Source organism: Pleurodeles waltl, chromosome 2_2, assembly GCF_031143425.1.
Source record: "Pleurodeles waltl isolate 20211129_DDA chromosome 2_2, aPleWal1.hap1.20221129, whole genome shotgun sequence".
In the NCBI taxonomy this organism is placed as follows: domain Eukaryota; kingdom Metazoa; phylum Chordata; class Amphibia; order Caudata; family Salamandridae; genus Pleurodeles; species Pleurodeles waltl.
Window position 1 is genome coordinate 1,193,035,140 of NC_090439.1, and position 27,223 is coordinate 1,193,062,362.

Consider the following 27,223-nt stretch of genomic DNA (forward strand, 5'->3'; position numbering starts at 1 on the left):
CCCTAAGTTGAATTGGTGAACAGTAAGTCCTACTTAAAATAACAGTGTTAATGGGTGAGATGGCAATTGTCTTAATAACAGCATGGCTCAAAACAATAATAAAAATGTCTTAATAAAGATAGGAGACGAAGATGGAGAAAACATTTAAGTGTGAATATTAATAGAATATGTATTAGCTAGAAAGGGTTTCCAAATTTGGATGAAAATCCCAACATTGTCTTGCAATCTGTAAATCAGCTTTTCATATGATGGCATGTTATAAATTTCAATAAGCCATTCATCATGTGTAGGACGTTGTGGTGTTCTCCAATGTCGTAATATACACATTTTTGCTACAGTGAGTGCAATAGAAATCAATCGTCTTGTATGGTTTGTTAGATGTGGGAGATCAGTAACTGTAGGAAGTTGGCTCTGTATGTACTATTGCAAAGTAAGAAATAGCATGCACAGAGTCGAAGGGTTCCCCTTAGAGGTAAGATGGTGGCAAAAAGAGATAATTCTAATTTGTGGTAGTGTGGTCGAGCAGTAGGCTTATCAGAGGGTATGGTTAAGCATTTGTCGTACACACACAGGCAATAAATGGGGAACACACACTCAAAGACAATTCCAGGCCAATAGGTTTTTGTATAGAAAAATATATTTTCTTAGTATATTTTAAGAACCACAGGTTCAAGATTTACAAACAATACTTTAAATGAAAGGTATTTCACTTAGGAACTTTGAATTAGCAAAATAGCATATACAGTTTTCACACAAATGGCAATAAGCTATTTTAAAACTAGACAGTGCAATTTTCAACAGTTCCTGGGGGAGGTAAGTGTTTGTTAGATTTGCAGGTAAGTAAACCACCTACAGGGTTCAAAGTTGGGTCCAAGGTAGCCCACCGTTGGGGGTTGAGAGCAACCCCAAAGTTACCACACCAGCAGTTCAGGGCCAGTCAGGTGCAGAGGTCCAATTGGTGCCCAAAACGCTTTGGCTTCAATGGAGAAGGGGGTGCCCCGGTTCCAGTCTGCCAGCAGGTAAGTACCCGCGTCTTCGGAGGGCAGACCAGGGGGTTTTGTAGGGCATCGGGGGGGATACAAGTCAACACAAAAAGTACACCCTCAGCGGCACGGGGCGGCCGGGTGCAGTGTGCAAACAGGCGTCGGGTTCGCAATAGGATTCAATGGGAGACCAAGGGGTCTCTTCAGCGATGCAGGCAGGCAAGGGAGAGGGCCACCTGGGGGTCGCTCCTGCACTGGAGGTCGGATCCTTCAGGTCCTGGGGGCTGCGGGTGCAGTGTCCTTACCAGGCATCGGGTCTTTGAAGCAGGCAGTCGCGGTCAGGGGGAGCCTCTGGATTCCCTCTGCAGTGGTCGCTGTGGGGGGCTGAGGGGGGTCAACTCTGGCTACTCACGGGCTCGCAGTTGCCGGGGAGTCCTCCCTGTAGTGTTTGTTCTCCACAAGTCGAGCCGGGGGCGTCGGGTGCAGAGTGCCAAGTCTCACGCTTCCGGTGGGAAACGTGTTGTTTTCAAAAGTTGCTTCTTTGTTGCAAAGTTGCAGTCTTTGTGGAACAGAGCCGCTGTCCTCGGGCGTTCTTGGTCCTTTTAGATGCAGGGTAGTCCTCTGAGGCTTCAAAGGTCGCTGGACCCTGTGGAACGCGTCGTGGGGAAGGTCTTTTGAAGAGGGGAGACAGGACGGTAGAGCTGGGGCCAAAGTAGTTGGTGTCTCCGTCTTCTCTGAAGGTTTTGCAGCTCAGCAGTCCTTCTTCGTCTTAGGTTGCAGGAATCTCTCTTGCTGTGTTCTGGGAACCCCTAAATATTTGATTTAGGGGTGTTTTTAGGTCTGGGGGGTTAGTAGCCAACGGCTACTAGCCCTGAGGGTGGCTACACCCTCTTTGTGCCTCCTCCCTTAGGGGAGGGGGGGGCACATCCCTATCCCTATTGGGGGAATCCTCCATCTGCAAGATTGGAGGATTTCTAAAAGTCAGAGTAACCTCAGCTCAGGACACCTTAGGGGCTGTTCTGACTGGCCAGTGACTCCTCCTTGTTTTTCTCATTATCTCTTCCGGCCTTGCCACCAAAAGTGGGGCCGTGGCCCGAGGGGACGGGCAACTCCACTAGCTGGAGTGCCCTGGGGTGCTGTAACAAAAGGGGTGAGCCTTTGAGGCTCATCGCCAGGTGCTACAGTTCCTGCAGGGGGATGGTGAGAGGCACCTCCACCCAGTACAGGCTTTGTTACTAGCCACAGAGTGACAAAGGCACTCTCCCCATGTGGCCAGCAACATGTCTGGTGTGTGGCAGGCTGCTAAAACTAGTCAGCCCACACTGGTAGTCGGTATGGTTTCAGGGGGCATCTCTAAGATGCCCTCTGGGGTGTATTTCACAATAAAATGTACACTGGCATCAGTGTGCATTTATTGCGCTGAGAGGTTTGATACCCAACTTCCCAGGTTTCAGTGTAGCCATTATGGTGCTGTGGAGTTCGTGTATGACAGACTCCTAGACCATATACTCTTATGGCTACCCTGCACTTACAATATCTAAGGTTTTGCTTAGACACTGTAGGGGCATAGTGCTCATGCACTTATGCCCTCACCTATGGTATAGTGCACCCTGCCTTAGGACTGTAAGGCCTGCTAGAGGGGTGACTTATCTATATCTGTAGGCAGTGTGAGGTTGGCATGGCACCCTGAGGGGAGTGCCATGTCGACTTAGTCATTTTATCCCCACCAGCACACACAAACTGGCAAGCAGTGCGTCTGTGCTGAGTGAGGGGTCTCCAGGGTGGCATAAGACATGCTGCAACCCTTAGAGACCTTCCCTGGCATCAGGGCCCTTGGTACAAGGGGTACCAGTTACAAGGGACTTACCTGGATGCCAGGGTGTGCCAATTGTGGAAACAAAGGTACAGGTTAGGGAAAGAACACTGGTGCTGGGGCCTGGTTAGCAGGCCTCAGCACACTTTCAAATCATAACTTGGCATCAGAAAAGGCAAAATGTCAGGGGGTAACCATGCCAAGGAGGCATTTCCTTACACAACCCCCCCCACCAAAACGAAAGAGGATGAGACTAACCTTTCCCAAGAGAGTCTTCATTTTCTAAGTGGAAGAACCTGGAAAAGCCATCTGCATTAGCATGGGCAGTCCAAGGTCTGTGTTCCACTATAAAGTCATTCCCTGTAGGGAGATGGACCACCTCAACAGTTTTGGATTTTCACCTTTCATTTGCATTAGCCATCTGAGAGGTCTGTGGTCAGTTTGAACTACAAAGTGAGTACCAAAGAGGTATGGTCTCAGCTTCTTCAGGGACCAAACCACAGCAAAGGCCTCCCTCTCAATGGCACTCCAACGCTGCTCCCTGGGGAGTAACCTCCTGCTAATGAAAGCAACAGGCTGGTCAAGGCCATCATCATTTTGTTGGGACAAAACCGCCCCATCCCATGTTAAGAGGCATCAGTCTGCACAATGAACTGTTCGGAGTAATCTGGAGCTTTGAGAACTGGTGCTGTGCACATAGCTTGTTTCAGGGTGTCAAAGGCCTGTTGGCATTCTACAGTCCAGTTTACCTTCTTGGGCATTTTCTTGGAGGTAAGTTCTGTGAGGGGTGTCACTATAGATCCATATCTCTTCACAAACCTCCTGTAGTACCCAGTCAAGCCAAGGAATGCCCTGACTTAAGTCTGGGTTTTTGGAGCTGCCCAGTCCAGAATAGTCTGGATCTTGGGCTGGAGTGGCTGAACTTGGCCTCCACCTACAAGGTGTCCCAAGTAAACCACAGTTCCCTGCCCTATTTGGCATTTGGATGCCTTGATAGAGAGGCCTGCAGATTGCAAGGCCTTCAAAACCTTCTTCAGGTGGACCAGGTGATCCTGCCAGCTGGAGCTAAAGACAGCAATATTGTCAAGATAAGCTGCACTAATTGACTCCAAGCCAGCAAGGATTTGATTCACCAACCTTTGGAAGGTGGCAGGGGCATTCTTTAAACCAAAGGGCATAACAGTAAACTGATAATGCCCATCAGGGGTGGAGAATGCTGTCTTTTCTTTTGCTCCTGGTGCCATTTTGATTTGCCAGTACCCTGCTGTCAAGTCAAAGGTACTGAAGTATTTGGCAGCACCTAGTTTGTTTATCAGTTCGTCTGCCCTTGGAATGGGATGGGCATCTGTCTTGGTGACAGAATTAAGTCCTCTGTAGTCCACACAAAACCTCATCTCTCTCTTTCCATCTTTGGTGTGAGGTTTGGGACTAAGATCATTGGGCTAGCCCAGGGGATGTCAGAGTGCTCAATGACTCCCAATTCCAGCATCTTGTGGACTTCCACCTTGATGCTTTCCTTAACTTGGTCAGACTGTCTGAAAATGTTGTTTTTGACAGGCATGCTGTCTCCTGTGTCCACATCAGGGGTACACAGGTGTGTCTGACCAGGGCTTAGGGAAAAGAGCTCAGCAAACTGTTGCAGGACCTTCCTGCAGTCAGATTGCTGTTGGCCAGAGAGGGTGTCTGAGTAGATCACTCCATCAACTGAGCCATCTTTAGGGTCTGTGGAGAGGAGATCAGGGAGAGGCTCACTCTCAGCTTCCTGGTCCTCATCTGTTACCATCAACAGATTCACATCTGCCGTGTCATGGGAGAGTTTTAGGCGGTTCACATGGATCACCCTTTTGGGGGTCCTGCTAGTGCCTAGGTCTACCAGGTAGGTGACCTGACTCTTCCTTTCTAGCACTGGGTAAGGGCCACTCCATCTGTCCTGAAGTGCCCTGGGAGCCACAGGCTCCAGAACCCAGACTTTCTGCCCTGGCTGAAATTCAACCATAGCAGCCTTTTGGTCATACCACATCTTTTGGAGTTGTTGGCTGGTCTCAAGGTTTTTGCTTGCTTTTTCCATGTACTCTGCCATCCTTGAACGTAGGCCTAGTACATAGTCCACTATATCTTGTTTAGGCTCATGAAGAGGTCTCTCCCAGCCTTCTTTTACAAGAGCTAGTGGTCCCCTTACAGGATAGCCAAACAGAAGTGCAAAGGGGGAAAACCCTACTCCCTTCTGAGGCACCTCTCTGTAGGCGAAAAGCAGACATGGCAAGAGGACATCCCATCTCCTTTTGAGTTTTTCAGAGAGACCCATGATCATGCCTTTCAATGTCTTGTTAAATCTTTCTACAAGACCATTGGTTTGTGGATGGTATGGTGTGGTGAACTTGTAAGTTACCGCACACTCATTCCACATATGCTTCAGGTAAGCTGACATGAAGTTGGTACCTCTGTCAGACACCACCTCCTTAGGAAATCTCACTCTGGTAAAAATACCAATGAGTGCTTTGGCTACTGCAGGGGCAGTTGTCGACCTAAGGGGAATTGCTTCAGGGTATTTAATAGCATGATCAACTACTACTAGTATGTATTGGTTCCCTGAGGCAGTGGGAGGTTCAAGTGGACCCACTATGTCCACACCCACTCTTTCAAAGGGGACCCCCACCACTGGAAGTGGAATGAGGGGGGCCTTTGGGTGCCCACCTGTCTTACCACTGGCTTGACAGGTGGCACAGGAGACACAAAACTCCTTGACCTTATGGGACATGTTGGGCCAATAGAAGTGGTTGACTAATCTCTCCCACGTCTTGGTCTGTCCCAAATGCCCAGCAAGAGGAATATCATGAGCTAAGGTCAGAATGAACTTCCTAAACTCCTGAGGCACTACCACTCTCCTAGTGGCACCAGGTTTGGGATCTCTTGCCTCAGTGTGGAGGAGTCCATCTTCCCAATAGACTCTATGTGTTCCTATTATTTTTCCTTTGGACCCTTCAGCAGCTTGCTGCCTAAGGCCTTCAAGAGAGGGACAGGTTTCTTGCCCCTTACACAACTGTTCCCTTGTGGGTCCCCCTGGGCCTAGGTGCTCAACCTGATAAGGTTATAACTCCATGGGCTCAGTTCCCTCAGAGGGCAGAACTTCTTCCTGGGAAGAGAGGTTCTCTTTCTCTTGTTGTGTTGAAGCTGGTTCCCCAGTCTTCTTTCCTTTTCTCTTGGAGGGTTGGTCCCTTTTTCCAGGCTCCAACACCACGTTTTCTCCCTGAGCTTTGCACTGTGTCCTTGTCTTGACACACACCAGTTCAGGGATACCCAGCATGGCTTCATGGGTTTTGAGTTCTACCTCAGCCCATGCTGGGGACTCCAGGTCATTTCCAAGCAAACAGTCTACAGGGATATTTGAGGAGACCACCACCTGTTTCAGACCATTGACCCCTCCCCACTCTAAAGTTACCATAGCCATGGGATGTACTTTAGTCTGATTGTCAGCGCTGGTGACTGGATACGTTTGTCCAGCCAGGTATTGACCAGGGGAAAACAGTTTCTCTGTCACCATTGTGACACTGACACCTGTATCCCTCAGGCCTTCTATACTTGCCCCATTAATTAAGAGCTGCTGCCTGTATTTCTGCATGTTAGGGGGCCAGGCAGCCAGTGTGGCTAAATCCACCCCACCCTCAGAGACTAATGTAGCTTCAGTGTGGACCCTGATTTGCTCTGGGCACACTGTTGATCCCACTTAGAGACTGGCCATTCCAGTGTTAGCTGGAGCAGAGTTAGAATTGAAACCTTTCTTGGGACAGGCCTTGTCTCCAGTTTGGTTTCCTGGCTGATTACAGCTACAACACCAGGCCTTTTTGGGATCAAAGTTTTTACCCTTGTACCCAAAATTGGATTGTGAAGAGGCTCTGGACCCTCCCTCCTGAGCAGGTGTTTGGGACCCTATAGAAGACTCTTTACTTTTTCCCTTGGATATCTCAACACTCTTTCCCTGGGGAGTCTTTGTGACCCCTTTCTTTTGGTCACCCCCTGTGGAAGTCTTGGTCACCCTAGTCTTGACCCAATGGTCCGCCTTCTTTCCCAATTCTTGGGGAGAAATTGGTCCTAGGTCTACCAGATGCTGATGCAGTTTATCATTAAAACAATTACTTAACAGGTGTTCTTTCACAAATAAATTGTACAGCCCATCATAATCATTTACACCACTGCCATGAATCCAACCATCCAGTGTTTTCACTGAGTAGTCTACAAAATCAACCCAGGTCTGGCTCGAGGATTTTTGAGCCCCCCGAACCTAATTCTATACTCCTCAGTGGAGAATCCAAAGCCCTCAATCAGGGTAGCCTTCATGAGGTCATAGGATTCTGCATCTTTTCCAGAGAGTGTGAGGAGTCTATCCCTACACTTTCCAGTGAACATTTCCCGAAGGAGAGCACCCCAGTGAGATCTGTTTACTTTTCTGGTTGCACAAGCCCTCTCAAAAGCTGTGAACCATTTAGTGATGTCATCACCATCTTCATATTTAGTTACAATCCCTTTTGGGATTTTCAACATGTCAGGAGAATCTCTGACCCCATTTATGTTGCTGCCACCATTGATGGGACCAAAACCCATCTCTTGTCTTTCCCTTTCTATGGCTAGGAGCTGTCTCTCTAAAGCCAATCTTTTGACCATCCTGGCTAACAAGAGGTCATCTTCATTGAGGCTGCCCTCAATGCTTCCAGAGTTGCTGGACTCTCCTGTAAGAGAAGCAGCATCTCTGACTATCACATTTTGGAGTCAGGGTTTGAGAGACCCTGGGCTCCCTATCTAGGACTGGGGGTGGGGAATCCTCCAGTTCACTAGGTTCCCTCTCTGTGAGGCCATCATCAAAGGGGTTGTTTTTAGCAAACTCTGCCAAAAGCTCCTGGAGCTGTACTTTGGTAGGGTTTGAACCAGTTTTAATCTTTTTGATTTTGCAAAGAGACCTTAACTCTGACATCCTAAGATGCAGGTAAGGGGTGAGGTTGAGTTCCATCACAATCTCTTCTGCATTAGACATTATGGGGGTCATTACAATCCTGGCGGACGGTGTTAAAGACCGCCAACAGGCTGGCGGTCTTTTTTTGGGAATTATGACCATGGCGGTTACTGCCATGGTCATCCGCCGCTTCTCCGTTCCGCCCGCCAGGGCGGAGACGACCGCTGGGCTGGAGACCTGGGTCTCAAGCCCGACGGCCGTCATAATACTGCCGCCGGTATTGTGACCTGGCTTACCGCCGTGGATTTCCAGCGGTAGGAACCGCCATGAAATCCATGGCGGTAAGCACTATCAGTGCCAGGGAATTGCTTCCCTGGCACTGATAGGGGTTTCACCCACCCCCCACCCCGATTCCCTCTCCTACACCCCCACCACCCCTGCCACCCCCCAAGGGTGTGGCAGGACTCCCCTCCCCACCCCGACCCCGACCCCGACCCCGACATTACCTTACACATACACACCCGACACGCATGCAGGCACCACCAACACACATACACACACACACCGACACACATGCCAACATCCACACACACAGTCAGACACGCACACCCACATTCAAACATACACGCACACATCCATACAGACATACCCACAGACATACACACACCCATTCCCAAAACACACACCACCCCCGCAAGCATACACGCACTCACACACCCTCTCTACATACACCCACGCATACCCCCATGCACCCACACAATAACCCTCCCCTGACGGATGATCGACTTACCTGTTCCGTCGGTCCTCCGGGAGGGGACAGGAGCCATGGGGGCAGCTCCGCCGACACCACACCGCCAACAGAACATCGCCGCGCAGAATCACAGGACGTGATTCGCTGGGCGGTGTTCTGTTGGCGTGGCGGTGGAGGTGGAGCAACCTCCACTTCCCCGCCGCCCGTCACTATGGCTGTTGGCGGCTCTCCGTCGTAAAAACGACGTAGAGCTCCCAACAGTCATAATACGCCGAGCGGAAAACCGCCACCACTGGCGGTCTTCAGCACGGCGGTCCCAGGTTGTAATGACCCCCTATGTTTCTAAAAGTTGGAATACTTTTTAAGAATCTAAAACTATCTCTAGAACTTAATTCAAACTTTTACAAAACTTTTAAACTCTAAACGAAATGCAAACAGGGACTAACAGAAGGCCCTAGCAGGACTTTTAAAAATTTAGAAAAATAGTTAAAATTTCAAAAATCAGTTTCTAATGACAATTTTTGGAATTTAGTTGTGTGATCAGGTATTGGCTGAGTAGTCCAGCAAATGCAAAGTCTTGTACCCCACCGCTGATCCACCAATGTAGGAAGTTGGCTCTGTATGTACTATTTCAAAGTAAGAAATAGCTTGCACAGAGTCCAAGGGTTCCCCTTAGAGGTAAGATAGTGGCAAAAAGAGATAATTCTAATGCTCTATTTTGTGATAATGTGGTCGAGCAGTAGGCTTATCAGAGGGTAGTGTTAAGCATTTGTTGTACACACACAGGCTATAAATGGGGAACACACACTCAAAGACAATTCCAGGCCAATAGGTTTTTGTATAGAAACATATCTTTTCTTAGTTTATTTTAAGAACCACAGGTTCAAGATTTACAAACAATACTTTAAATGAAAGGTATTTCACTTAAGGAACTTTGAATTAGCAAAATAGCATATACAGTTTTCACACAAATGGCAATAAGCTATTTTAAAACTAGACAGTGCAATTTTCAACAGTTCCTGGGGGAGGTAAGTGTTTGTTAGATTTGCAGGTAAGTAAACCACCTACAGGATTCAAAGTTGAGTCCAAGGTAGCCCACTGTTGGGGGTTCAGAGCAACCCCAAAGTTACCACACCAGCAGCTCAGGGCTGGTCAGGTGCAGAGGTCAAAGTGGTGCCCAAAACGCATAGGCTTCAATGGAGAAGGGGGTGCCCCGGTTCCAGTCTGCCAGCAGGTAAGTACCCGCGTCTTCGGAGGGCAGACCAGAGGGGTTTTGTAGGGCACCGGGGAGGACACAAGCCAACACAAAAAGTACACCCTCAGCGGCACGGGGGCGGCCCCATCCTTCCCATCCTCATCTGACCATGACTGAAGTATTTGGCATTGCAGTGTTTTCCGTATTAGAATGGCTACACCACTTTTTCTAGTAGTAGTGTGGGATGTAGCATCTCCTGATATGTGAGAAGGGGATTTGCAGCTGTAAAGAATCTGGCCTACCCAATCTCGTTTTAATTTTTCTGATTCTATATCAGATAGATAGATGAGTCTCCTGGATGAGAGCAATGTCAGTATGTTGGAGGCTAAATAGGAAAGAATTTTCTTCCTTTTAATTTAATTAGTAAAGCCATTGACATTGAGAGAGACAATTTGCATAGGACTTGTTGTCATGATGCTGACTAAAAAATTTAGAGTATATTTGTATTGTGTGAAACTGAGTCAAAATGCTAAAAAAGGGAAAAGGAAGTAGATAAATTATATGTTAATGTGATAATGAGAACTTACTAGAGGAAAAAGAAAAAAAATATATATATCTGGAGTATAGTAAACCTGAAACCAATATGTGGAACTATAATCATAAAATATTGTTAACACTAAACTCTAAATGGTGTAAGTACACCGTTCTAAGTGCTAGAATGTAAAAGAACACTGCAGATCAAATAATATGTATCTTTCGTCGGTGGGTCTAAACCTCAATTCGAAACCCAGACTCTGGAGGGGAGGAAAGGAAAACCACTCATGGTAAATAGATTATAAGAAAAACCACTCCATGGAGTTATAAAATCTGTCCAAGAGAAAATCTGCAAATACAATAACAGTAGGAAATGTACATGGTTATTGAACACCAATATATGAGGATAGGAAATAAATCATATCCATCAGAATGAATAACTGCAGTAAAACAGTAATAACATTATATTAATACACAGCATGTATAAATATACTCATCTAGCTGGAAGAAGTGATAGTGGAAGGTTGAGCATCAGTTGCTTTATTAAAAGACGTGGGTGACTTTAGAGGTGATCTCGATTTGTCTCTGGGATTTTCCTGTGTGAGTGACTTTACGCAGTGGACTGCTTTATCTCTGTCAAACTGTTTCTTAAAGGTACGGACGTGTAATCTACCGGTGCAATGGCTTTGTGGATCTTTCTGTAATTGAAGCGGACTATTCATAGATGTTTTGTTCAGTGGTGTTGAGTCCATATGTTGGTCATCCAAACTGTCCAGGAAGCGTACCAGATCCTCAGGCTCTGTGTAATCCCTTGAGTTCCCATCCATTGTGATCCACATTGTGGCAGGTTCTAAAAGACCATGGGCCTCATTATGACCCTGGCGGGCGGCGGAGGCCGCCCGCCAGGATCCCGCCCTCCAAATTACCGCGCCGCGGTCAAAAGACCGCGGCGGGTATTACGAGTTTTCCCCTGGGCTGGCGGGCGGTTCCAGTTAAACCGCCCGCCAGCCCAGGGGAAAACGACCTTCCCACGAGGATGCCGGCTCGTAATCGAGCCGGCGGAGTGGGAAGGTGCGACGGGTGCTACTGCACCCGTCGCGTATTTCACTGTCTGCAAGGCAGACAGTGAAATACATTTTGGGGCCCTCTTACGGGGGCCCCTGCCGTGCCCATGCCATTGGCATGGGCACGGCAGGGGCCCCCAGGGGCCCCGCGACCCCCCCTACCGCCATCCTGTTCATGGCGGCTTTCCCGCCATGAACTGGATGGCGGTAGGGGGGGTCAGAATCCTCATGGCTGCGGAGCGCGCTCCGCAGCCATGGAGGATTCCAATGAGCAGCGGAAAGTCAGCGGGAGACCGCTGACTTTCCGCTTCTGACCGCGGCTGAACCGCCGCGGTCAGAATGCTCATTGGAGCACCGCCAGCCTGTCGGCGGTGCTCCCGTGGTCGGTGGCCCTGGCGGCCACCGGCCGCCAGGGTCAGAATGACCCTCCATATTTGATATCCCATTTGCGAAGTCTTGGCCTAAGTTGCAGGAACGCCTTTCGTTTGGCATTGGTTTCAGTGGAGAAGTCTGCAGCAATAAATACTTTATGGCCTTCCAAGTCATAAGGACCATGTTTACGAGCAGCTGTTAGTATTTGGCGGACCTGTTCATGACGTAAGAGGCATGCTATAATCGATCTAGGTCTAGATTCAAGAGTTGAAGTTGAAGTTCTTGATCTAATTCTGTGAGCTCTCTGCAGCTCAAGGGGATGCTCAAAAGATATGTTCAGTAGTCGCTGTATTAACGTTAGTAGCAAGTTCTTCACATCATTATTGACTTCCATTTTTTCTGGAATTCCATAAAAAGGAATGTTATTTCTTCGGGTCCTGTCTTCCAAATCTATAACTTTTTGTTTTAGGTGCCAGATATCTAGACCCCAATACTCTGCATTATCTAATTTCTCTTCCAAAAAAGTGGTTCTTTGATCTAAAATTTCCACTTTGGTATGAAAAGAGTTTAGATCCATCCGTATTGTCTTCATTTCTGTTGCAAGATCGGAAATTTCTACATCCATAGATCCCAATCTTTGTCCCACGGCAGAGATCTCTTTTAAAATAAGGTCCATCGAAGCAATGTCTTGTGGGACAGTAGTAGACGTGCCTGGAGGTACAGTGTTCCCTACTATTTGTGTAAACAAAGGCTTTCTATTAGATTTGCCACTGGCCATACTGTTATATTTTAATGTTAGAGAAGACAATAAATAAGTACAGCTTAGTAATCAACTATGATATTAAATTGACTCACAAAGTAGGTAGATATTAACACTGTAAATGGTGACAGACATCTGGGATTTTAAAATTATGGCTATATGTTTTCAAGCGGGTGTCACTGAAAAACAGTGCATCAGAACTGTTGTACAGTTTTCGTCTGCCTACCCAAATTCACTTTACCCCCTCTGCTGATAGGAATTCCAGTGTTTATTTAATTTCGTAGTAGAATTGTCAAATTTAGAGAAATATCTCAGAAGTGAAAGTTTATATGCTTCTCATACAGCAGCCTTTCGACATCCAAGGAAAGGAATTTCACATATCTCTTCAGAAACTGTCTGTGTTTCCTGATAGAATGAGTAATTTTCACAAACTCTCTCAGCTGTAGGAACGGTGTACAACACTCACTTGCCAAACTGTATTTACGCCACACACCTGTAGACAAGAAATTCCTGCGCTTACATAATCACGTAATGGATCCTGAACAGTTAAGTGAAGAGAAATCCCTCAGAGTTGAGAGTTGTCAGAGGCTTCTCTTACAGCAGCCTTTTTACTTATCTCACCAGCAGCTGGCTGTGTTTCCTGACAGAATTAGTTTTTGCCACAGACTTCTATAATTTAAAAAAATAATGACTGAATGCTTTCAGACAGGTGTCCCTGAGAATCAGTGCATCAGAAATAGCTCACGTCTTTTGCCTGCCTATCCAAATTCGCTTTACACCCTCTGCGGATAGGAATTCCAGCATTTACTTAATTGGTTCCAGACTCTAAACTGTCAAATGAAGAGAAATACCTCAGAAGTGAAAGTCCATATGTTTCCCCTACAGCAGCCTTTCAAGAAAGGGAATTCCACTTATCTGTTAAGAAACTGCCTGTATTTCCTGACAGAATGAGTAACTTTCACAGACTCTCTCAGCTGCAGAAATGGTGTACAACACTCACTTTCTGAACTGCATTTGCTCCACACACTTGGCTGACAAGAAAATCCTGTGCTCAGACATTCAGGTAATGGAGTCTGAAGAGTTAAGTGAAGAGAAAATACCTCAGAGTTGAGAGTTGTCAGAGGCTTCCCTGTGCTGTGTGGAGAATTCAACCAAAGGCCAACAGTAATTTAATTCCCATGAAGAAAGCCCCTCATCTCTTCAGCAGCTGACTCTGGGCCTGATTCTAACTTTGGAGGACGGTGTTAAACCGTCCCAAAAGTGACGGATATACCACCTACCGTATTACGAGTTCCATAGGATATAATGGACTCGTAATACGGTAGGTGGTATATCCGCCACTTTTGGGACGGTTTAACACCGTCCTCCAAAGTTAGAATCAGGCCCTCTGTGTCCTGACAGAAAGTGTTGTTCTTCGCTCAGGTTCAGGTGATTTGTAGCCAGGCTTCAGGGCTTCAGTTAAGAACTCCTTTTTAACTGGCATTTCTTACTTTGAAAATAACTTCAGAGTTATGTCGCTGCTATCACATGTATATTTCCTTTCATTCTGACTCCAAGGAGGCTTTTTGACAGCTGTTTGGGCAATCCTTATCCCCTCGAGTCGGAGCTCTACGTTGAGGCGGCCATTTCAGACTCCGCCCCTCTCAGGGTATATTTTCAAACAGAGATCCTCGTTTGTCAATCTTTATCTTGTCGTCCGGGTCCAAAGGGGAGCACCAAAGTCTATTAGGGACTACACCCCCCAACCCGGTGCCAGCCCACTCATGAAAGTAAATAAAGTATGGGTCTGCTCGCTGACCGTCCTGCAGTAGGATTTGTAATCTCTGCTTTCTAGCTGACTGCCGGGTAAATAGTGAAGAGTCAACAGCAAAATAGTATGTAATCTCTGCTGTCTAGCCTGCAGCCGAGTGAATAGCGAGGACGGCTGCACGGCTGCTGGTCCGATGGTCCCCACTCCCTGCTATCTAGCCTGCAGCCGAGTGAATAGCGAGGACGGCTGCACGGCTGCGAGGACGGCTGCACGGCTGCTGGTCAGATAGTACCCACTCCCTGCTATCTAGCCTGCAGCCGAGTGAACAGCGGGGACGGCTGCACGGCTGCTGGTCAGATGGTCCCCACTCCCTGCTATCTAGCCTGCAGCCGAGTGAACAGCGGGGACGGCTGCACGGCTGCTGGTCAGATGGTCCCCACTCCCTGCTATCTAGCCTGCAGCCGAGTGAATAGCGAGGACGGCTGCACGGCTGCGAGGACGGCTGCACGGCTGCTGGTCAGATAGTACCCACTCCCTGCTATCTAGCCTGCAGCCGAGTGAACAGCGGGGACGGCTGCACGGCTGCTGGTCAGATGGTGCCCACTCCCTGCTATCTAGCCTGCAGCCGAGTGAACAGCGAGGACGGCTGCACGGCTGCTGGTCAGATGGTGCCCACTCCCTGCTATCTAGCCTGCAGCCGAGTGAACAGCGAGGACGGCTGCACGGCTGCGAGGACGGCTGCACGGCTGCTGGTCAGATAGTACCCACTCCCTGCTATCTAGCCTGCAGCCGAGTGAACAGCGAGGACGGCTGCACGGCTGCTGGTCAGATGGTCCCCACTCCCTGCTATCTAGCCTGCAGCCGAGTGAACAGCGAGGACGGCTGCACGGCTGCTGGTCAGATGGTCCCCACTCCCTGCTATCTAGCCTGCAGCCGAATGAACAGCGAGGACGGCTGCACGGCTGCTGGTCAGATAGTACCCACTCCCTGCTATCTAGCCTGCAGCCGAGTGAACAGCGGGGGCGGCTGCACGGCTGCTGGTCAGATAGTACCCACTCCCTGCTATCTAGCCTGCAGCCGAGTGAACAGCGGGGACGGCTGCACGGCTGCTGGTCAGATGGTGCCCACTCCCTGCTATCTAGCCTGCAGCCGAGTGAACAGCGAGGACGGCTGCACGGCTGCTGGTCAGATGGTGCCCACTCCCTGCTATCTAGCCTGCAGCCGAGTGAACAGCGAGGACGGCTGCACGGCTGCGAGGACGGCTGCACGGCTGCTGGTCAGATAGTACCCACTCCCTGCTATCTAGCCTGCAGCCGAGTGAACAGCGAGGACGGCTGCACGGCTGCTGGTCAGATGGTCCCCACTCCCTGCTATCTAGCCTGCAGCCGAGTGAACAGCGAGGACGGCTGCACGGCTGCTGGTCAGATGGTCCCCACTCCCTGCTATCTAGCCTGCAGCCGAATGAACAGCGAGGACGGCTGCACGGCTGCTGGTCAGATAGTACCCACTCCCTGCTATCTAGCCTGCAGCCGAGTGAACAGCGGGGGCGGCTGCACGGCTGCGAGGACGGCTGCACGGCTGCTGGTCAGATAGTACCCACTCCCTGCTATCTAGCCTGCAGCCGAGTGAACAGCGGGGACGGCTGCACGGCTGCGAGGACGGCTGCACGGCTGCTGGTCAGATAGTACCCACTCCCTGCTATCTAGCCTGCAGCCGAGTGAACAGCGAGGACGGCTGCACGGCTGCTGGTCAGATGGTCCCCAATCCCTGCTATCTAGGGCCTGATTTACATCTCGGCGGAGGGCTTCCTCTGTGCAATGGTGACGGATATCCCACCTGCCGAAAACTAAATCCCATTGTTTTTATGGTATTTGGATCTTGCGGACGGGATATCCGTCACCGTTGCATCAGAGTAGTCCCTCCACCGAGATCTCAATCAGACCCTTAGTCAGCAGCCAGGCGAATAATGAAATCTACTGCCTACTTATAGGGCAGCCGGTCAAATAGTGCATAATCTCTGCTACTTAGGCAGCAGCTGTGTAAACAGCAGTGTAATTTCACGATTTACCCAGCGAGTGGGTAAACAGCCTCTAGCTTCGTCCTATTCCTATTTGTGAATTTGTGCGATTAAAGGTAACAAATGCATGAAGTTGCAAAGCCAAGAATTTATTATTACCGGTTCTGTCTTTTTTGACGCTTCATCCGAGAAAACTGAGCTGGTGCTGTGCTTGCTGTGTGTTGTGAGTCCGCTGTGCTGAGAAAGCTCTGGACAAGGCAACATGTGTGATTGTGTGAACAGTGTGCGTTGTGCACCTGAGGTAAGTGTAGTGAGTCACGCGTAGGGCAGTCACTTACCCTCATCTCTGCTCAAGACATACTCCGCACTCGGGGCACTGCTCACAGCGTTGCCACAGATCGCAGACACTCGGAATCTGTAGGGTGATTTGGGGTTCACTCCCTCGATAGTGCAGGACTCCACCTTCTGTGCAGTCAGTTTCTCTTTCCATGTCTTTGTATCTGTAGATTCCTCTCTGAATTCAACCTTGTAGGCACTTACTCTGGTGCCAGTACCAATGGTGCCAGGCTCCCTCCAGGTGAGGGTGATGACTTTGGGTCCATTCTGCTGCCCTGCCACCTTCTCAGGTGGGCTGCAGGGAACAGTCTGGATCATGCGGGTGTGTTGACTTGGTAAGGTGACCCATCGAGCAGACACCACTGATTGTCTGAACTGGTACCAGCAGTTAGGATCCAGACCTGTCACTGTGACCATGCCACTGGTATCCTCTCCGTCCACGCGTCTCCAGCCATCTTCAATCTGGGTCCTATACTCCACCCGATAGCAAAGAACTGGGTCAGTCCCACCAGGCACCGGTGCACATGTGAGCTGCACACTGTCATGAGATATTCCACTAATCTTAGGGGTCTCAGTGCATGGGGGGTGGAAAGCTGTGTCTTTTAGACTCCCCTGTTCATACAAGTAAATGGAAACTCCTGGATTACTGGAATCAGGAACTGAGGACACAGCAAACTGGATCTTTTCATTTGAGGCATTGCACCTTGTAAACTCCACAAATTCCTTCAGGAGGGCTCTAGATCTTTGGTTCACATCAGCATCATTAAACCACTCTCCGGAGGTGGGACGAGTGGGTTCTTTGAACTGTTTTGTCGTAAGCCAGCAATTTAAATCTGATAAAAAAGGTTCCTCTTCTCCTAGTGAAGTGAACATGAATGAGATGACAAGCTCCACCCTGAGGTCACGTAACACTTGGTTCATTTCCAACTGAGAAGGTACAATATTCACTCTCTTTGACTCTGTCAGAAAGTTAATGTATTCACTGACAAAGTTTACCTCATTCTGTTTTGATTTCAGAAATTCGGAAAGTTGTGTGGTACTAAATGGGGATTTTTCTTTGGCAGTTAGAATATCCACCAGTGCACTTTCCGCTTCTCCACCTCCACGAACAGCTGGTAGGACTCTAGCAAGGTCAGCTTGGAAGGCCATTCTGTACTGTCTGCACAGCTTCTGGAATGTTTCAATTCTACTCTTGAGGTCAGGGAAGTGTACAGCTGCCGGCTGGGTGAGCATGTCATTGCACTCCATGTCATACTCATGTATCTCTTCTATGGAAGCTTGGACATCTGCAGTCAGCTGAGAACTGATGCTGCGAACCATCTGAGATGCCTTGGAGTCCAGCTTGCTCAATGGATACAGCCAGACCACTAAAGGTACTGCATGCTCACCATTTGCACCAAGGAGTGATGGGAGGCTTTTATAGATATTAATGGCCTCCTCATAAGTGGAAGGGTTGTTTTTTAAAGCAAAATCCCCATAAAAGGTGCAGCTGAACTTTTCATATTTGCTCCTGTCATCCTGTGATAGGGTAACCGCTCCTTGCCCTCCAATTGCAACCTTAGGTATTTTGTCAACTGCACCCTTTAATTCTCCTTGTACGTCCTTCATTTTCTCAGATGAAGACACTTCTCGATCAAAAACAAAAAATGCCTGTGCCCCATACTGCACAGCAGTGACCACATGGGTTGCCATATTGTGGTCAAAAATTTCTGGATAAGAGATATTCCGGTGTCCTAGTTGTGTCATGGTTAGTTGCTCAAACTTGGTTGTGGTTGAATATTGTAGGGTCACTCGGGCCTGTTTCTTGGAAGTCTTCCCCTCTGTTACATATTTTGCTGCTCCTTCCAACTCAACCATCCCCCCCAAGATACTTGCCTTAAGGGAGGCGGACATATTGAGGGCAGAGGTTTTGTCTTCAATGCTATCTTTGGCAATTATTTGAAAATTTGTTTTTGGTTGTTGCTTCCCACACACATCTTGCTCTATGGTCTTCTTATCCCATAAAGTAACACCTGAAATCACAAGAACATGTCATTTAATAGAGACTGCAATAGCACTATGATTTCACAACAGATTTCACACTTTTAGGCTGAAAACCCTGTTCAGTTACATTTCTACCAGTCAGTGTCTAGAAAATGGGACAAGATTTGAGTGTCTAGCACAGGGATTTATGACAGATATTTCACAAATGAAGCTTTGATCAGTATTGGCAAAAGTGTGATTCTTCGGTGTAACATTAGGCTCTATAGGCACAGATTAATAAAAGCTGATCACACTTGACTAGTAAGAAGGTCGAGGTGGTTTGCATTAGGAGCAACCTCATCCAGAAAACCTTGTCTGGAAGTGAAGCTGCATCTTCAACACATTCCATCACACGATTCTCAAGAAGTGACCTTATAAGTGCTCAAAGACATAAAGTGCTCCTCCTTTAACACCATGGCATCAAGGGGTAACGGTGCAGGAATCTTCCACAGCATCCATGTGCTCAAAGACCCAAACCACCTGCTGTAGGAGGCTGGCCTGGGTTATAGTGGGTACCTGATGGTAAGTTCACCTTGTGCCAGGTCCAGTTATCCCTTATAAGTAGATTAGCACTGTTCTAGCAGCTTAGGCTGATAGAAGGTAGCTATGGCAAAGCAGCTTAGGCTGAACTAGGAGACATGCAATGCTCCTACTATACCACTTATATCATATAGCACAATATCATAAGAAAACACAATACTCAGAGTTACTAAAAATAAAGGTACTTTATTTTAGTGACAATATGCCAAAAGTATCTCAGAGGATACCCTCACATAGGAGGTAAGTAATATACACAAAATATACACACAAACCAAAATCAGGTAAGTAAACAGTTAGGAAAAGTAGTGCAAACATTGTAGAATACAATAGGATGCAATAGGCCTAGGGGCTACACAAACCATATACTAAGAAAGTGGAATGCGAACCACTTAGAGACCCCAGGCCTAGTGTAGTGTGTAGAGGGTCTCTGGGAGTGTAAGAAAACACTAAGGGTGTCCAAGATACCTCACCCCAACACCCTGAAAAGTAGGAGTAAAGTGATCCTACTTCCCCAGAAACACACTAAAGTTGTGATAGGAGATTCTGCCATGACCACAACAGACTGCAAAGCACTGAAGACGGATTCCTTGAGCTGAGGACCTGTAAAGAAAGGGCACCAAGTCCAAGAGTCACGAAAGTGTCCAGGGGGAGCAGGAGCCCACTAGACCCCGGATGAAGGTGCAAAATGGCTGCCTCCGGGTGGAAGAAGCTAAAGATTCTGCAACAACGGAAGATGCCAAGAACTTCTCCTTTGCACAGAAGATGTCCCACTCGTGCTGGAGGATGCAGAGTTCTTTCCACGCAAAATGACCAAAAACAAGCCTTGCTAGTTGCAAAGGTCACTGTTGAAGAAAAAGGGTGCTGCCCGGGCCCAGGAAGAACCAGGAGATCGCCACTTGGAAGAGAAGACAGAGGGGGCGTCCAGCAAGATAGAGATCTCATGCAGAAGCAGGCAGTACCCGCAGAAGTACTTGAACACAGGTTCAAGAAATCTGAGCACAGCGGTCGTCTCAACACTACAAATGAGGGTCCCGCGAGGCCGGTGGCCGACTCAGCGAGTTGAGCAATGCAGGGCGGAGTGCTGGGGACCAGGGCTGTGCTGTGCATGAAGGATTCCTTGCAAAAGAGCGCAGAAGCCCTAGCAGCTACACTTCACACAGTACACAGGATTACTGTCTGGCGTGGGGATGCAAGGATTTTGCTCCACCAAATTTGGACAGAAGGACCACTGGACTGTTGGGGTCACTTTGATCCAGCTCCTGTGTTCCAGGGACCATACTTTTCACGATGAGAGGGGACCCAGAGGACCGGTGAAGCAGATGTTTGGTGCCTGCGTTAGCAGGGGGAAGATTCCGTCGACCCACAGGAGATTTCTTCTTGGCTTCCAGTGCAGGGTGAAGGCAGGCAGCCCCCAGAGCATGCAACACCAGGAAATAGTGGAGAAAGCTGGCAGGATTAGGTGCTACAATGTCGCTGGTAGTCTTCTTGCTACTTTGTTGCAGTTTTGCATGCGTCCTGGAGCAGTCAGCGGTCAATCCTTGGCAGAAGTCGAAGTGGGAGATGCAGAGGAACTCTGGTGAGCTCTTGCATTCGTTAGCTGAAGAGAAGCCCAAAGGATAGACCCTAAATAGCCCTCAGAGGAGGATTGGCCACCTAGTCAGGTAAGCACCTATCAGTAGGGGTCTCTGACGTCACCTGCTGCCACTGGAAACTCAGAGGTCTCCATTGTGCCCTCACACCTCTACATTCAGAATGGCAGAGGTCCGGGACACACTGGAGGAGCTCTGGGCACCACCCCTGGGGTGGTGATGGACAGGGGAGTGGTCATTCCCGTTTCCTTTGTCCAGTTTCATGCCAGAGCAGAGGCTGGCGGATCCCTGAACGGGTGTAGACTGGTTTATGCAAGGAGGGCACCATCTGTGCCCTTCAAAGCATTCACAGAGGCCAGGAGAGGCTACTCCTCTCAGGCCCTTAACACCTATTTCCAAAGGGAGAGGCTGTAACACTCTGTCTCAAAGGAAATCCTTTGTTCTGCCTTCCTGAGACTGGGCTGCCCAGACCCCAGGAGGGCAGAAGCCTGTCTGTGGGTTGGCAGCAGCAGTAGTTGCAGTGAAAACCCCAGAGAGCTGGTTTGGAAGTACCCGGGATCCGTGCTGGAACCCCGGGGATGCATGGGATTGGCACCCCAATACCAGATTTGGCAATGGGGGACAATTCCATGATCCTAGACATGTTACATTTCCATATTTGGAGTAACCCTTGAGAAGCTACATATGGATATTGACCTATATGTAGTGCACACGCGTAATGGTGTCCCTACACTCACAAAGTCCGGGAAAATTGCCCTGAACTATGTGGGGGTACCTTGGCTAGTGCCAGGGTGCCCTCACACTTAGTAACTTTGCACCTAACCTTCACTAAGTGAGGGTTAGACATATAGGTGACTTATAAATTACTTAAGTGCAGTGTAAAATGGCTGTGAAATAACATGAACGTTATTTCACTCAGGCTGCAGTGGCAGCCCTGTGTAAGAATTGTCTGAGCTCCCTATGGGAGGCAAAAGAAATGCTGCAGCCCCTAGGGATCTCCTGGAACCCCAATACCCTGGGTACCTAGGTACCATATACTAGGGAATTATAACGGTGTTCCAATTTGCCAATCAGAATTGGTACAATTAGTCACTAGCCTGCAGTGACAATTTTACAAGCAGAGAGGGCATACACACTGAGGTTCTGGTTAGCAGAGCCTCCATGTTACAATTAGGCACCACACAGGGAACAGAGATACTTTTGGCATATTGTCACTAAAATAAAGTACCTTTATTTTTAGTAACTCTGAGTATTGTGTTTTCTTATGATACAGTGCTATATGATATAAGTGGTATAGTAGGAGCTTTGCATGTCTCTTAGTTCAGCCTAAGCTGCTCTGCTATAGCTACCTCTATCATCCTAAGCTGCTAGAACACTACTAATCTACTAATAAGGGATGGACCTGGCACAAGGTGTAAGTACCACAAGGTATAAGCCAGGCCAGCCTCCTACAAGACTAAGCAAGGTTTCTGTCAAATTGCTGGCTCCCTGCATGTGCTGGGTGCAATGGACTGCACCCACGTCCAACTTGTCCCTCCTGCTGCGACGGAACACCTCTACAGAAACTGCAAACATACCCACTCTATCAATTTGCAGGCCAGTGTGGACTATCATGGAATATTCACCAACATCCTTGCATAATATCCTGGCAGCGATCATGATAACTACATCTTCAGACACTCAACAATCAATCAACGATTCCAGGATGGACAATATGGCAATGGCCTATTTGTAGGTAAGCCAGCAAACAATTCATAACACAGACAACATACTAAACATGTGGGGCAAACAATACATACACCATCTAAACACACATGGAAGGGGAAATACAGATGTTTAGACAACAAGACATAGGCCACATGCCACACGCCACCGCATTCAATGCACATCACCCTCACATACGCCCATATGTACAAGTTCTTAGCACGACCTGACTGACACTTCACATGATAGACAGGAGGAGCTATGTTCCCTTTGCATACAAAAGCTGGGGTCAAACCACTACATGTGTCCATGGGCTCATTACAAAATACAGATCCTTCCAACATAACGCTTAGCAAGTAATAGCTCAGCTATGTGTATTGCATTGGCCATTCCACTGTCAAACAACTTACATATTTGCAAATGCCCCACATTTACCATGCTGTAGAAACCTGAGGCAGCACCGATAATTAATGCCACCCTAGGGGTGCCATCACATTCTACATATCACTAAAACATACCTGATATACTCATTGTGCTCACCTTTCCCTTGTGTGGTGCATAGTGCAGCACACATTGAAATACAACATCACCATCATTGAAGTGTCACCTCACTGCACACCAACAATAATACCCGTAAATCCCACATCTCTTTACCATGGTACAAGGGTACCAGCAGTGGACTGTGGCAACTGAACTACTGCCAATGCACTGGTATGGGCCAGAAATGCGCATGATCGGGGAGAAATGGTGTAGGAAAGTACCATCTTGCCTGGCATGTTACCCCCATATTTCACTGTATATATGTTGTTTTAGTTGTATGTGTCACTGGGACCCTGCCAGCCAGGGCCCCAGTGCTCATAAGTGTGCCCTGTATGTGTTACCTGTGTTATGACTAACTGTCTCACTGAGGCTCTGCTAACCAGAACCTCAGTGGTTATGCTCTCTCTGCTTTCCAAATTGTCACTAACAGGCTAGTGACCAATTTCACCAATTTACATTGGCATACTGGAACACCCTTATAATTCCCTAGTATATGGTACTGAGGTACCCAGGGTATTGGGGTTCCAGGAGATCCCTATGGGCTGCAGCATTTCTTTTGCCACCCATAGGGAGCTCTGACAATTCTTACACAGGCCTGCCACTGCAGCCTGAGTGAAATAACGTCCACGTTATTTTACAGCCATTTACCACTGCACTTAAGTAAGGAGGGCCTTTGCCACTGCAGGTGCTGTAGTGGTCCTTAAAGGAATAGCTTCAGGATATCTTGTGGCATGGTCCACTACCACCAAGATAAACCTATTGCCTGAAGCAGTAGGAGGGTCAACGGGGCCAACTATGTCAACCCCTACCCTTTCAAAGGGAACCCCAACCACAGGCAGTGGAATAAGGGGTGCCTTTGGAGTGCCACCTGTCTTGCCACTGGCTTGACAGGTTTCACAGGACTTACAAAATTCCTTTGTGTCCTCAGACATCCTAGGCCAATGAAACAAGGGAACAAGTCTGTCCCAAGTTTTCATTTGTCCCAGATGTCCAGCTAGGGGAATGTCGTGGGCTAGAGTTAGGAGGAACTTTCTGTACTCCTGAGGAATCACTAACCTCCTGGCAGTTCCAGGTTTAGGATCCCTTGCTTCAGTGTACAAGAGGTTGTCCTCCCAGTAAACTCTGTGAGAGTCACTGACATCCCGTGAACTGACATCCCGTGAAATGGTGTCCCCGCATTCACAAAGTCCGGGGAATTTGCCCTGAACGATGTGGGGGCACCTTGGCTAGTGCCAGGGTGCCCACACACTAAGTAACTTAGCACCCAACCTTCACCAGGTGAACGTTAGATATATAGGTGACTTATAAGTTACTTAAGTGCAGTGGTAAATGGCTGTGAAATAACGTGGACGTTATTTCACTCAGGCTGCACTGGCAGGCCTGTGTAAGAATGGTCAGATCTCCCTATGGGTGGCAAAAGAAATGCTGCAGCCCATAGGGATCTCCTGGAACCCCAATACCCTGGGTACCTCAGTACCATATACTAGGGAATTATAAGGGTGTTCCAGTATGCCAGTGTGAATTGGTGAAATTGGTCACTAGCCTGTTAGTGACAATTTGGAAAGCAGAGAGAGCATAACCACTGAGGTCCTGGTTAGCAGAGCCTCAGTGAGACAGTTAGTCATCACACAGGGAACACATACAGGGCACACTTATGAGCACTGGGGCCCTGCCTGGCAGGGTCCCAGTGACACATACACTAAAACAACATATATATATATACAGTGAAATATGGGGGTAACATGCCAGGCAAGATGGTACTTTCCTACAGGGAGGCTGGACACAGGAACAATGGCTGCCATCAGTGCAGAGGCCAGAGCCTGAAATGCTCTCTGTTGGGTTGCCTGCCCAGAAAGAATGCCCTCCAGGTATGCATTGGTCTGTTGCAACTGCCTCTCTACACCCTGGATGGCATTCAGAATGGTAGACTGCCCAACAGGGAGGGATCTCAGGAGGTCAATAGCCTCCTCACTGAGGGCAGCAGGGCTGACTGGGGCAGGGCCTGAGGTGCCTGGGGCGAAGGAGATGCCCACCCTCCTGGGTGAGCGGCCATGGGACACCCGCTGAGGGGCTGCTGGGAGGGCGGTGCTGGTAGGGGGGGTGGCGGCTGTACCTGTTGATGCGGGGGGCACAGAGGGGCCCGCCACCACAAGGGAGCTCCCATCAGAGGAGGAGTCGGTGTCACTGGTCTCTGCTCCTATCCCCGCCTTGGAGCTCCCCTCGCCCTCCGTCCCACTGGTGACTTCTGACTCCGTTGTCTCGGCCTCCAGTGCCATGTGGGATGCACCTCCCTCCTGCTCCAGTGGCACAGCCCCTCCGCCTGATGATGCTAATACACACAAGAACAGGGAGGCCACAAAAAGGGGGGGGGGAAGAAAGAAGAACAACATGTTCAGTGCATGCAATACCGCTACATTTGGCGGACACTACAGACACAGCTGCCCTCTGTACTACGCCATGCACTTAGAGTTCCCTAATTAGTCACAGGGACATGGGGTACATGGCCTATGCCCGATTGCTGCACAACTTGAAGTCACAGGAGCCTGACTAGGTGTTGATGGCTCTTACCACTGGTGGGGTTGGGGTGCCACTTAGCCTGCCTCACAAAGGGTCCTTGCCTACAAAGCTTGCCCTAGTCTAGGGGAACCCACTGCCCAGCTCCCCCACCCAGATACCTCCAATGCGTGCAGAGTCAGATGGATGTGACGGTACTCACCCCCTTGTGACTGCTGTGATGCCCTCAAGTTTCAATTCATCTCCAGATACACCACCGCCAGGATCCGGAACATCAGGGGGGTCATGGTGCGACGGGCACCCCTCCCACGTTGGGAGGCCATCCCCAGCTGAGCCTCCGCCGTCTTCTTGCTCCAGCAGCGAATGTCCTCCAATCTTTTCCGGCAGTGGGTGCTCCGTCTGTGGTGGACCCCCAGGGTCTGGGCATCCTTGGCGATGGCACGCCAAATATCCTTCTTCTGGTGGGCCCTGACCTAGAGGAATAGTACAGGGCAAAAGGAAAAACTTTAACCGTCCGGACCGTCATAGTCATTGGCCCACGTTCACACCCTTGCCCAGACGCACATACACTCACCGGCCGATCATGCAGGCCTCATTCCCCTACACCCGTATCTTCCATCCACACCACTCCAAACAGGCATTGCCCATACAGCATGCTCACAGTGTACTCACCTGTTTGTCTGGAGGACCGTAGAGTAGCGTGTACTGGGGGAGGACCCCATCCACTAGTTTGTCCAACTCCTCCGATGTGAAGGCAGGGGCCCTTTCCCCAGACACATGAGCCATCGTCGCTTCCAGACTGAGGTCACAGCAGCACTTGCAGTGTAGGTCCTCTCCTGTTCGAGATCAGGTATCAAGTGATTGAACAGACAGAAAATGGCGGTCACATCCACGTCTGTGCGTACTGTCACCGCCGGCATACATCATCATTGGCTCCTGGGATCCATAGGGTCCAACGTTAACCAATGCAGGATTGTGCTGCGGTCTTCGACCGCCTACCGCGATGGTGGACAACGCCAGTGCAGTTACCTCATATCCCCTTGTCCCACATTACAGGTCAGGCAGCCGCCATTTCAGGGGGCCACATGGCATTAATTTTGAATGCGTCACACATATCTAGGCCTTGCATACACACAGAGACAGGCACATAGCGGATTGACAATTGTGTGCAATAAAATCTTATTTTTCCTACCTCAGTGTTGGCTGACTGTGCTCGCTGTTCTCGTCCATAGGGCACGTCCACTGGGGCAGGTGATGAGTTGGCGGCATCCTCCGGTGTACAGACCGCTGGTGGACCTGTCGACAATGGAAGAGAGACATGTAATAGTCACCTACAGACTTGATCGTGCCACAATCCATGAACTGTGTGCCCAGTTGGAGCCAGACCTGATGCCAGCTATCCGCCATCCCACAGGAATCCCCCCTCTGGTGCAGGTCCTGTCAGTACTCGATTTCCTGGCAAGTGGGTCTTTTCAAACTACAGTGGCCATAGCATCAGGGATGTCTCAGCCAATGTTCTCAAACGTGTTGTCCAGAGTGTTGTCTGCCCTGCTGAAACACATGCGCATCTACATCGTGTTCCCTCAGGTGGAGGATTTGCCTACAGTGAAAGGTGACTTCTATGCCCTGGGACATATCCCCAACATCATAGGTGCCATTGATGGGACACCTGCGGCCTTGGTCCCCCCACGCAGGAGTGAACAGGTGTACAGAAACCGGAAGAGCTACCATTCTATGAATGTGCAGATGGTGTGTTTGGCAGACCAGTACATCCCCCATGTGAACGCGACGTTT

The 27,223-nt window shown here is 49.0% G+C and overlaps 1 protein-coding gene across 1 annotated transcript in view; it reads right to left on the reverse strand.

Moving 5' to 3' along the window:
• LOC138275227 (verrucotoxin subunit beta-like) overlaps positions 1-27,223 on the reverse strand; it is a 426,431-nt gene that overhangs the window by 276,081 nt on the left and 123,127 nt on the right. The window contains exon 3 of the mRNA XM_069219075.1: positions 16,523-18,532. Within this exon, the coding sequence (XP_069075176.1) occupies positions 16,523-18,532 (2,010 nt within the window). The remainder of the gene's footprint in view (positions 1-16,522; positions 18,533-27,223) is intronic.